At 44.2% G+C, this 12,541-nt stretch overlaps 1 protein-coding gene across 2 annotated transcripts in view; it reads left to right on the forward strand.

Annotated features, from left to right (window-relative positions):
* Positions 1–12,541, forward strand: part of SZT2 (SZT2 subunit of KICSTOR complex) — a 51,444-nt gene continuing 38,903 nt past the window's right edge. For both annotated transcript variants that reach the window (XR_006059346.2, XM_027968781.2), the window contains exons 1-3: positions 1–103; positions 11,787–11,912; positions 12,225–12,398. Coding sequence is in view for 1 of the 2 variants with exons in the window: in XM_027968781.2 (XP_027824582.1) it covers positions 77–103; positions 11,787–11,912; positions 12,225–12,398 (327 nt within the window). In the remaining variant the exon portion in view is untranslated. The remainder of the gene's footprint in view (positions 104–11,786; positions 11,913–12,224; positions 12,399–12,541) is intronic.

Raw genomic sequence — 12,541 nt, forward strand, 5'->3', positions numbered from 1 at the left:
AGTCGCGAGACCTCCGGGTCAGGGGTCAGGAGCGGAGCATCTTCTCTGGCCCGGGCCGGCGCGGGAGGGCTGTGTGATGGCCTCGGAGCGCCCGGAGCCGGAGGTGAGGGGCGGGCGGGCGCAGCGCTGGGCCTGTAGATCCGAGGGGGAGGGTCCGGCGGCCAGGCGCGGCCGTGGCCTCCTCCGGGTCTGGGGGCCGCCTGGCCCTCCTGAAGGCCCAATAGTAGCATCTCCTCACCCCTACTTTCCTCGGGGAGGCCTAGAGGAGGAATTCGTGGCTCAGTTTTGTTTGCCGAAATTTAATCCACGATTCTCTACTCTAGGGCTCTTGGGTTCTTTGACCTCGTAATGGCATTCAGAAAATCTGTATTTTGATCTTCTGTTGCAGTTTCAGTGGGCAGGTTTGCCGGTTGCTGCCTCATTCAAATATTATTGGAATGCCATAAACAGCATAAATTAATTAGGTTCTAGCGCTCATGCAATTGGAGAGCAGCTTAGATTTCATGAAAAAACGTTGGATTCAGAGTGAAACCTCGTTCTGGTATTGGCGCTGCCCTGTAGCTATCTGTGCAACTTTGGGCAAATCTTGACTTCCCGGATCCTGTTTCCTTCTTTGTAAAATATCTATCTTCAGGTCTATTGTGAGGATCACACGTTTTAAATGGGAAAATGCAAATGAAGCATCCATTAAGTACGAAGGACCATGCAAGGAACTTTTGTATACATTGTGTGGTTCAGACTTGTGCAAGGAAGGTGACAATACCCATTTCCATATACAGACAAACTAAAAATCGAGGGAAGTGAAGTACCTTACCCAAGTGCTACTCTCAGCTGGGGAGTGGCAGAGTTTTGTAATTAGAAGTCTAAAATGTCAGATTTGGAAAGAAAACATCACTAGGAGAGTTGCCCAATGTTACAGGAGAACATGTGAGTGGATGGGAAGGGTGAGAGGTGTATAATCATGTATTGAATCCTTACCTATCGAATGCTTACTGTGTCCCAGAGACCATCTTAGCGCTTTACCAATGTCAAAGATTACTCTCAACCCTACACAGTAGACACTTATCCCCATTTTTCAGTTGAGGAAACTGAGGCACAGAGGTTTTAAGAGTAACAAAGTTGCACAGCTAGTAAGTGGCAGAGCCAGGACTCCAAAACAGGTGGTCCCTTGTGATCTTGTGTTCTTAGCCATAATGTTTACAGTGCAAAGAGAAAGTAGCCACAGGATGGTAAATCTCCAGTGCTAGGATTTGATGTAATGAGATCCAAGATTAAATACAACTGTAGGAAACTACCCTATTAAAAAGGATCAAATGTGCTCACAGGGCTGGTGGAGTAGCCTAGGCATCAGAAATACCATTACTGAGGAATACTCAAGGAATTTGGAGCATGTTTTGTGGATTAAAATGAGAAGACATGGAGGGATGTTGTGAAATACAACAAACCTTTCATGCAGATGGTCTAAAACAGCATTATCTAATAGAAACCCAATGCAGGCCATATATGCCAGTTTTTTAGAAGCCGCTTAAAGAGGTTAAAAAAAATAGGTAAAATTAATTTATAATATATTTTATTTAACCCCATATTTCCAAAATAGTGCCATTTCAACATGTAATGAATATTAAAAATTATGAGATATTTAACGTTCTTCTTTTGTACCAAGTCTTTAAAATCCAGAGTGTATTTTACTCTTAAGCATATGTCACTTTGGGCTAGCAATATCTCAAGTGCTCAGTAGCCACAGATAGTAATGGCTACCATACTGAGCAATGCAAATCTAAAATAACTTGAATCAACACACGTTCCTGGCAGTCTCACTCAACCACAAGTTCATTTGTTAAATTCTTGATTTGCATTTCTGCACATCTTACCCCAGAAGGTAAAGGGAGTGAAGAGTTAAAGTGACTGACTGTTAGAGGTTATTATAATCCCAATAGAGAAAGTTTGGGCCTAGTCAGATTTAAGAAGTCATCGTTCCTCAGATACTTAAATGATGTGTGCTGTTATGGACTTGGAATTGTGCTAAGTATCAGGGTGGATAGGGAGCAGTGTAAGACACTCCCTATTTTAATGGGGTGAACAAACATTGGATTATAATAAGTGCCTCAGAGGAAAAGTACAGAGCGAGTGAGTGTTTAACAAGGGTTCTTAACCTAATTGTTAAGTGAAGTGGGTGGATCCTAAAGCCTTCTCAGAGGAATGACATTTAAGCATGGAGGAGTGGAGGGTGGCAGTGAGGAGAGGCAGAATACATTGCAGGCAAAGGAAAATTGACAATCTGAGGGGAAGGAGGAGGAGAAGGCAATGGCAACGCACTCCAGTACTCTTGCCTAGAGAATCCCATGGACGGAGGAGCCTGGTAGGCTGCAGTCCATGGGATTGCGAAGAGTCAGACACAACTGAGCGACTTCACTTTGACTTTTCACTTTCATGCATCATTGGAGAAGGAAATGGCAACCCTCCAGTGTTCTTGCCTGGAGAATCCCAGGGACGGAGGAGCCTGGTGGGCTGCCGTCTATGGGGTCACGTAGAGTCGGACACGACTAAAGCGACTTAGCAGCAGCAGCAGAGGAGGAGGTGTGAGCCTTCAGAGAACTTAGAGGAAGCAGCTGCTCATGTGGGCTCAGTGACACTGAGAATAGCTAACACAAGTGTTTCCTGAGTCATCATCTACTACTTGGGAAATCCTTGTGAAATCGGCACAGTTATTATCCCTCTTTCACAGGTGAGGAAACTCAGGCACAGAGAGTTTAACTTCACCAAGGCCTTATTCTAATAAGCAGTGGAACCAGTGTGTGATCTCAAACTCAGGGGGAGGTGGGTGAGAGAGAAGACTGGTGAAGAAGATTCAGGTTGAAGCCATGCTTGAAGTTCAGGACTTTGGCATATGTACAGTGGTTCAAGGGCAGGTGAAAACTCTTGTGGAACGCTGTTAACAGAAAACAGCACAGGGTTGGAAAAGGCTTCAAGAATAATTTGTACCTTAACCGCCAAGGGACAGGGGCAACAAACAAAAAAACAAATCAATGAGATGGACTTTGCTCCCTTCATCCTGGCGTGCATAGTGTGCAGCACATGCCTCATGTCTTATTCAGCTTGCTATGGATGGTATGTAGGCCTCAGTGAATGTTCCAAAGAATGATAGGCTTTCTCTATCATTGTCTGATTCTCCGGGTTAATTGCCACAACATCCTTCTGAAGTAAACATTCTTATTCACATGTTACAGATGAAACTGAGGCCTGGAAAAACTGACTTGTCCAAGCTTGTTAAGTAGTAGAACATATTTGAATCCAGGTCTCTGCCTTCAAAACCCTGCTTTCTCTTTGCCAGACAACTCCAATGTACTTCAAACTCAGGAGGATTCAGTATCAGGGATTAAGTCTCCACGTAAGTGTCAGTGCTGTGAGAACACAGCTAACTCAGGAATTCTCAACCAGTGCAGTGGAAGAGTGGCTTGGGGGAGCTCATGAAGTGTAGACTCCTGAGCCCTCTCAACTCATAATTCATTTGGTCTCAGGTGGTGCCCAGGTTTCTGCAGTTTAACAAGCACCTCAGGTGGTTCTGATGCCAGTGGGTCCTTGGATCACACTTGGAAAAATACCGCTCTAGCTGCCTGAATTAATTCTTGAGTCTTTTGGTTTCGATAAATTGCATCTTGAAAGTGAAGAAAACTTAGAGCTAATGTTTGTGAAACGGTAGTTGTTGACTTTGAAGGATGCATACAAGGGGGAATGTTGCGAGAAGGCTCAAGTTAGGAAATGTTCCTGGTTTCAAGAGTGTGGATTCTGTAAGAACTGATTGATGAGCTAGACTTCAGTTTGGCCTTGAAGAGTTAGTCCGTCATTCAAAATAACCTTTGAGACAAGGTGGAGAAACAGAAGCTACACAGTAGTGGAATTAAGCAGCCTACTAATAAATAGTCTGAAGAAAGTCTTCTAATGGGACAGTGCTTGTCTGTACCCTCCATCTGCTGAATCCCCCTTTCCCTCCTCCCTTAGTCAACTCTGCTCAATCTTCAGAGCCACTTTCTCTTAAGACCCACCTCTGAGTCAGGTTACTTTGTTACATGCTCTCATAAAACCACATTCTTATCCTTAGGCACACCTAGTTTGTATTAATATAATAATTAGAGTGATTATCTGATTGGTTTGTTTGGTTTTTTTTATTCTGGGGTAAATTCTATGAGAGCAGAGTATGCCATTTTTTGCTTGCCATCGTATCCTTAGAACCTAGCCCTGTGCTGGCACATAGCAGACTGTCCGTAAATTTGTTGAGTGACAAATGGATGCATGCTCACCTTATCTTTGTCCTCTTTGGACTTGGATAAGAACTTGATGGCATCATGATTGAATCAGCAGGGAAATTCAGCTGTAAAGAGATTTACTAGAAGACAAAACAGCAGCCTAAGCTTCACAATAGAATAATAGGCTGGGTTTATCCAGTGTAGTAGGACGAATTGAATAATTGTGTGTGTCCTAAAAGAGCCAGCTGCATTAGGACAGAATGGGGATGTGTCTAAGCAGCAGAAGCAAGAAAGGCATAGAGATTTCTCGGGTCAACAGCATGGTAAAGCTTTCCCCAAAGTAAACAGAATGATACTCTGAATCTGTGCCCTCACCTGGGTCTTATACTCCATTTTGGCGTCCACATTTTAAGTTGAAAAGTAGACCAGCCAGAGTTCGTTCATGGACTTGTAATCTAAGATATAAAATAGGGAACTCAAACCATGCTGTTAGAGATGCACTTAAGGAACCTGGAGATGTTTGTTGTGGAGCAGCAAAGACTCAGAACCATCATCAGATATCTGACAGATTCTCCTTTGGCAGAGGGTCAGATTTTCCCTCTGTGGCCTCAGGAGGTAAAACCCAAAGTGAGTTACATATTTTCAAGAGAGCAGATTTCAAGAGCATGTCAATGTAATATCAAGAAGACAGATTCTGGCTCGGTGTGAAGAAATTTCTAATTCTGCCAACCAAGTGAGGGTGAGCACAAAAAGCTGAAGTGAATGGCTGTGCAGGACTTCCTCCAGACTCAAAGCAGCAGCACCTTGTTACTATTGATACATGCATTTCTGTGGCACTTTTAACTTTACAATGTGCTTTCACCCATCATTGGGATAGGTGATGATATTTTATAGAGGAGGAAACTAAAGGTCAAGGCCAGAGTCTCAGCTGTCACATCACATTTTCTTTCTGTAATACTGTCATTCTATCTAAAACAAATCTGTTAAGAGTCTACACCAGAACCACCACTCCCCCATTCTAGAATTGTAGAGAAGAAGATAATATTACTCAAGAACATACTAGTAGGGGGAAAAAAACTTGGTAAAAACAACTTTCATGGAGGCAAAGGAAAAATCCAAACTAGTTTTTCCACAAAGCAGATGAGGCAGGATAGGAGTTTTTCAGTATTAACTCTGGTGGGTGATATGAAGAAATTCAGGCTGCTTTGCGAATGCCTAACAAGATACTAAACAGTACAGGGAATCATGGAAAGAAAGGTTCGTTTATTAAGCCCCGAGTGGCCAAGATTTTAGTCCTAGCAGATGAAGTGACCAGGTGTCCCCAACTCTCCTTATGGTGCTGACATGTAGACCTGTGCTCTCCCTCCTTTAACCCTGGCCCAGTATGGGCCAAAAAACTCCTTTCCTGGCTATTTCCTTGCACAACTGAAACAAACTGGCATTAAAAAAAAAAAAAAAAAATCTTTACTCACCACCAAAGAAGAACAGGAAAATAGAATGGAGACTAGTGTTATGATGACCTCACCTTGAGAAGAGTTGTTCTGCCTATGATTGGTTTTAAGTGTTGCATTTGCTTTGCTTAGAACATAGAGTGAACTCACTTATTCAGCAAAATTGTATAGAGCATCCTATTGCCAGGCAGTGCACCAGACTCCAGGGATAGAGTGATAAACAGAAAGGGCTGCTGAACTGGGATATCCTTCTTATTCTGATAATACTGAACCTACCCCAGCCTTTTTCAAGATAAGAACCGTGGCACAGTCAACAGATAGACAAGGAAGGTCACTAAGACCACACAGCCAATCCAGAGGGAGAGGTTGCCTAGTTGATAAAAGTAACTCATTCTGAGAAAGAGGGCATGTAATTGCTGCTATTTCCTTTCAAGCCAATTAGACCCCTTTTGTCTTTTTAATAGTTTGGCAATAAGAGCATTCAATTTGATGGGACCTTCTGAGGAGAATGATGGTTAGAAATGATAGGAAATAACGATACCTGATTTCTCTAGCTACCAGGAATCATCCTGCAACCTACTGGTTTTTGGTGTTACCTTAAGCATCCTTGACACCTTTTTTGTTGTTGTTGTTACTTTGGACTTCCCTGGTGGCTCAGATGGTAAGAGTCTGCCCATAATGTGGGAGACCTGAGTTCAATTCCTAGATTGGGAAGATCTCCTGGAGAAGGAAATGGCAACCCACTGCAATACTCTTGCCTAGAAAATCCCATGGATGGAGGAGCCTGGCGGGCTACAGTCCATGGGGTCGCAAAGAGTCAGAGACATTGAGCGACTTCACTTCTCTTCCCTCTTTGATTAATCATCAGTTCTTGGCCATCTTATTATAAAGTTTCTTTAAAGTGCAACTGAGCTCACTTGTCTTAAAGGTTAGTTCAACTGACTTTTCCCAAGACCGTCAGTGAAAGGCGGTGGTTTTACATTCTAGTACAGTGCCTTGTCTCAGCAGGGAACAGGCTCAAACAGCTCACTGAATGGCTACTTTGAGTAGCTGTGCTGTAGGCCATTGTCATCTCCCCTGGTTGTTAGGGGAGCTTTCTAAAACCTGTGGTAGCCGGGCGGGGGGTGGGGGGGGGGATTTTTTAAAATGCAGATACAATAATACTGCCCTGCTGAAAAAAGATTTAGGTAGCTTGACCTAATTCTTGGATAAAATCCAGAATCCTAGCCAGGGCCTACCTCAGGCCCGTGCAGGATAACAGTAGTATTTCCCAAAGTGTGATTTTAGACAGTATAGCGACAGTACAGAGTAATAATCGCATCACATATTGATGTTTAAATTGTCTTTTTGAATTATGTCACAGCATCCTTTATAAACCTCCATCATGTTCCTTCTTGTAACCATTTTAAAACTTTTCTGCTCCTAAGTCCCCAGTTTAATCCATATGTTAAGCTCATCAGGCGTGGGCTTGACTTCTGACCCTTTGCCTACAGATTCTAGACCACTAGACTATTCAGGTATGACCTAAATCAAATCACTTACGATTATACAATGGAAGTGACAAATAGATTCAAGGGATTAGATCTGATGGAGTACCTGAAGGACTATAGATGGAAATTCGTGACATTGTACAGGAGGCAGTGATCAAGACCATCCCCAAGAAAAAGAAATGCAAAAAGGCAAAATGGTTGTCTGAAGAGGCCTTACAGGTAGCTGAGGAGAGAAGAGAAGCTAAAGGCAAAGAACAGGAAAGACACACCCAATACGCATTTGAATCCAGAGTTCCAAAGAATAGCAAGGAGAGATAAGAAAGCCTTGCTCAGTGATCAGTGCAAAGAAGTAAAGGAAAACAATAGAGTGGGAAAGACTAGAGATCTCTTCAAGAAAATTAGATACCAAGGGAACATTTCATGCAAAGATGAGCACAGTAAAGGACAGAAATTGTATGGACCTAACAGAACCAGAAGATATTAAGAGAGGTGGCAAGGATACACAGAAGAACTGTACAAAAAGTATCTTCATGACCCAGATAACCATGATGGTGTAATCACTCACCTAGAGCCAGACATTATGGAATGTGAAATCAAGTGGGCCTTAGGAAGCATCACTATGAGCAAAGTTAGTGGAGGTGATGGAATTCTAGCTGAGCTATTTCAAATCCTAGAAGATGATGCTGTGAAAGTGCTACACTCAATATGCCAGCAAATTTGGGAAACTCAGCAGTGGCCGCAGGGCTGGAAAAGATCAGTTTTCATTCCAATTCCAAAGAAAGGCAATGCCAAAGAATGTTCAAACTACTGCACAATTGCGTTCATCTCACACGCTAGAGAAGTAATGCTCAAAATTCTCCAAGCCAGGCTTCAACAGTACGTGAACCATGAAATTCCAGATGTTCAGGCTGGGTTTAGGAAAGGGAGAGGAACCAGAGATCATATTGCCAACATCCATTGGATCATTGAAAAAGCAAGAGAGTTCTAGAAAAACATCTGCTTTATTGACTATGCCAAAGCCTTTGACTGTGTGGATCACAACAGACTGGAAAATTCTTCGAGAGATGGGAATAGCAGACCACCTGACCTGCCCCCTGAGAAATCTGTATGCAGGTCAAGAAGCAACAGTTAGAACTGGACATAGAACAGCAGACTGGTTCCAAATAGGGAAAGGAGTATGTCAAGGCTGTATGTTGTCACCCTGCTTATTTAACTTATATGCAGAGTACATCATGCAAAATGCTGGGCTGGGTAAAGCACAAGCTGGAATCAAGATTGCTGGGAGAAATGTCAGTAACCTCAGATACACAGATGACACCACCCTTATGGCAGAAAGCAAAGAAGATCTAAAGAGCCTCTTAATGAAAGTGAAAAAGCTAGCTTGAAGCTCAGCATTCAAAAAACTAAGATCATGGCATCCAGTCCCATCACTTTATGGCAAATAGATGGGGAAACAATGGAAACAGTGAGAGAGTACTTTTTGGGGATTCCAAAATCACTGCAGATGGTGACCACAGCCATGAAATTAAAAGATGCTTGCTCCTTGGAAGAAAAGCTATGACCAACCTAGACAGCATATTAAAAAGCAGAGACATTACTTTGCTGACAAAGGTCTGTCTAGTCAAAGCTAGGGTTTTTCCAGTAGTCATGTATGGATGTGAGAGTTGGACTATAAAGAAAGCTGAGCACCAAAGAATTGATGCTTTTGAACTGTGGTGTTGAAGAAGACTCTTGAGAGTCCCTTGGACTGCAAGGAGATCAAACCAGTTAACCCTAAAGAAAATTCTGAATATTCATTGGAAGACTGATGCTAAAACTCCAATACTTTGGCCACCTGATGCGAAGAACTGACTCATTGGAAGAGACCCTGATGCTTGGAAAGATTGAAGGCAAGAAGAGAAGGGGACGACAGAGGATGAGATGGTTGGATGGCGTCACTGACTTGATGGACATGAGTTTGAGCAAGCTCCAGGAGTTGGTGATGGACAGGGAAGCCTGGCATGCTGCAGCCCATGGGGTCGCAAAGAGGTGGACATGACTGAGCGACTGAACTGAACTACAAATTCTGCTAAGCTGCCTAACTTTTTTGGATCTCTACTGACTTCTGTTAAATGTTTTGTGTGAAGACTGAATGTGGTTACCTAGGTAAAGGGCCTAGTGTTGAGCCTGGTCATAACTTGTAATAGTTGACTTCTGTTGTGTTCTAAGTGCCATGCGCTGTGCTGAGGACTTCATATGTGTAGTTTGCCTTCATCCGCAGAACAGTGCAATTCAATTGGTATTAGGATTGGTGCTGGTAAATCTGATACCGGTACTATCTTTATTTTACAAATGAGGACACTGAAACATATAGGTTAAGTACCTTTCCCACAATCTCACTGCTAATAGGAGGCTGAATTGGGATTCAAACCCAGGCTGTCTGAATCTGAAGTTCTTATACTTAAGCTCTACAGTGTTCTATTGAATGTATTTTAGGTTCTCAATAAATATGTGTTTCTTCCCTCTTCTTCGTTCTACTCTCATCCCTGCCATTTCCCAATGTCTCTTGCTCTGTCTCTTTCCCTAAACTTTAAACTTTTTATTTTGTATTGGGATTTAGCCGATTAAAAATGTTGTGGTAGTTTCAGGTGAACAGTGAAAGTACTCAGCCATATACATATACTTGTATCCGTTGTTTCTGTATCTCTTTACTTTTGCCTTCTGTCTTGGAGAGAAAGGTCTTTCTTCATCATTAGTCGTTGCATCTCTACTCTCCAAACTCTTCTCCAGCATCAGATATCCATCATTATTGCTTTTCCAGGACTTTTTCCATCTCTTCTCCATGGGTATTTCCCCATTGTTGGAGAGAAAAAAATCTTCATTTCAACATCCCATTTCTCAACCGGATATCACTGACTTTTGCTCACTTCCTCGTAGCCTGGCATTTCCCCCCTCACTAGGAACATGGGAAGAGAAATTTGCAGTTTATCTAAGTAGGAGGAGAGTAATCTTTTCATCTGAAGCAAGAGTAAGGGAGTAAAGGATGTTACTGATAAGGGTTAATCTTGAGGACACATTGAAGAGTTCAGGCCAGCTGACCCTTATTTCTCTGCAAAACAATAGGTTTATCTGGTGGGACCATGGGAGTTGACAGATTGGAAAACCTGAGGGGACTAAGGAAAGGTTGCTGACCAGGGAAAGGTAAAATGATTGGTAACGTTCACTAGAAGTGGCACCACTGACAAGGTGGAAAGTTTCTTTCCATCAGAGTATACAGCTGGTGCCGTGTATGTGTGGATAAGGAAGAAAGTTAAATTCATCCTGAGTCAAGAGTTGCTGCTGCTGCTGCTAAGTCGCTTCAGTCGTGTCCAACTCTATGCGACCCCATAGACGGCAGCCCACCAGGCTCCCCCGTCCCGGGGATTCTCCAGGCAAGAACACTGGAGTGGGTTGCCATTTCCTTCTCCAATACATGAAAGTGAAAAGTGAAAGTGAAGTCGCTCAGTCGTGTCCGACTCTAGCGACCCCATGGACTGCAGCCCACCAGGCTCCTCCGTCCGTGGGATTTCCAGGCAAAAGTACTGGAGTGGGGTGCCATTGCCTTCTCCGGAGTCAAGAGTTGGCCCAGGCTTTTGTCACGACAGGTGAGGACGCAGGCAAGGGAACAGATGGTCGTTAGGACACAGTTGAACCGACTGCCTGTGAGGCAACAGAAGGAAGGAACTGGAGCGTTGACAGCTAGGAAGGGTGGGGAGGGAGACTGTGAGCCACAGAAGCTGGGCTTTGAGGTCTTCAGTAGGCTTGCCATCCACCCAGTGAAGAGCTCTCACTACCTGCTGTTGTCAAGACTTAATAGGAGGAACTGCTGGGCTTTATTGAGTGTCTGTTCTGTTTTAAGCGATTTGCTAAGCAGAGGGACACAAAAATAGAGCAAGATGTAATCCCTGCCCTCAAAGAAGGAGTTTATAGGAGAAACTCACATATCCATTGAAATGTACAAGGTCACTTGATCTGCATAGATGTCTTTAGAGGAGAAATGGGAATCAAGAGATGAGAATTGAATCCTTGGGAAGCCCATTGCACTGAAGTGGGGGTAACCATTTCACTTCTGCTGCCTTGCCTCGGTAATGGATTCCGAGCTTTTTGGACAAGTTACTTGCACTGTGATCTATATGTACTAGGAACTAGTGGATTTTTTAAAAATACTTACTTGGCTGCGCCAGGTCTTAGTTGTGGCCACATGAATCTTTAGTTGCAGCATGTGAACCCTTAGTTGAGGCACATGGGACCCAGTTACCTGCGTGCGTGCTAAGTCACTTCATTCGTATCCGATTCTTTGTGACCCCATGGACTGTAGCCCACCAGGCTCCTCTGTCCGTGGGATTCTCCCAGCAAGAATACTAGAGAGGGTTGCAATGTCCTCCTCCAGGGGATCTTCCTGACCCAGGGATCAAACCTGTGTCTCCTGCATTGCAGGCAGATTCTTTACCCACGGAGGCACCTGGCAAGCCCCTAGTTCCCTGACCAGGGATCAGACCCAGGCCGCCTGCATGGGGAGCACCAGGGAAGTCCCTGGGACTAGTGAATTTTTATAGATTTTAAAAATATCTCTTTATCCCTAGGTGGAAGAAGCCGGGCAGGTGTTCCTGTTGATGAAAAAGGATTATCGAATCTCCCGAAATGTTCGCCTGGCTTGGTTCCTCAATCACCTGCACCAGACTGTGCAGGCCACACCCCAGGAGATGCTGGTGAGGCCCAGAGACATGCACAACATGAGGGCTGACCCCGAGGATCTGTTTGTTTGTTTGTTTGTTTTTAAGAAGAGTGCTGGAAACAGGAGGGGAGACTAACTCTTGAGGGATCCAATTCGAGGAGGGGCAAGTGACTTTGGCCACAAGATTTCACAGGGGAAATATTGCCTAGTCATTTTTCCAGCTTGGAAAAGCACTTGGTTGGGTTGTGGGAGGTAGAGCCAGTGGTGTGTCATTTTGGGTCTGGAAGTCAGGTCCTGGAGAGAAAGGGGTACTTCCCTGACTCTTCCCTCTTCTCTCCATCATCAGCTTCAGTCTGAGCAGGAGCTGGAAGTCCTCAGTGTCCTGCCTCCTGGGTGGCAGCCAGATGAGCCAGTGGTCCCCAGGCCCTTCCTCCTTGTACCATCCACCCGGGTCACCTTCCTGGCCTGGCAGTATCGGTTTGTCATTGAGCTGGACCTCAGCCCATCCACTGGCATTGTGGTAAGGGGTTGGTTGAGGGGAGGCAGTGGGAAGAAAGGATTGGGTAGGAAGTGAGTAAGAAGAGGCAGCCTGAGATAAGTGAAAAATGATCCCACAGTGGTACCACTGTGGAAAGGAGACAGGTGTGTGAAGGGATGGTGGGA

The sequence above is a fragment of the Ovis aries genome, chromosome 1 (genome assembly GCF_016772045.2).
Source record: "Ovis aries strain OAR_USU_Benz2616 breed Rambouillet chromosome 1, ARS-UI_Ramb_v3.0, whole genome shotgun sequence".
Taxonomy (NCBI): Eukaryota; Metazoa; Chordata; class Mammalia; order Artiodactyla; family Bovidae; genus Ovis; species Ovis aries.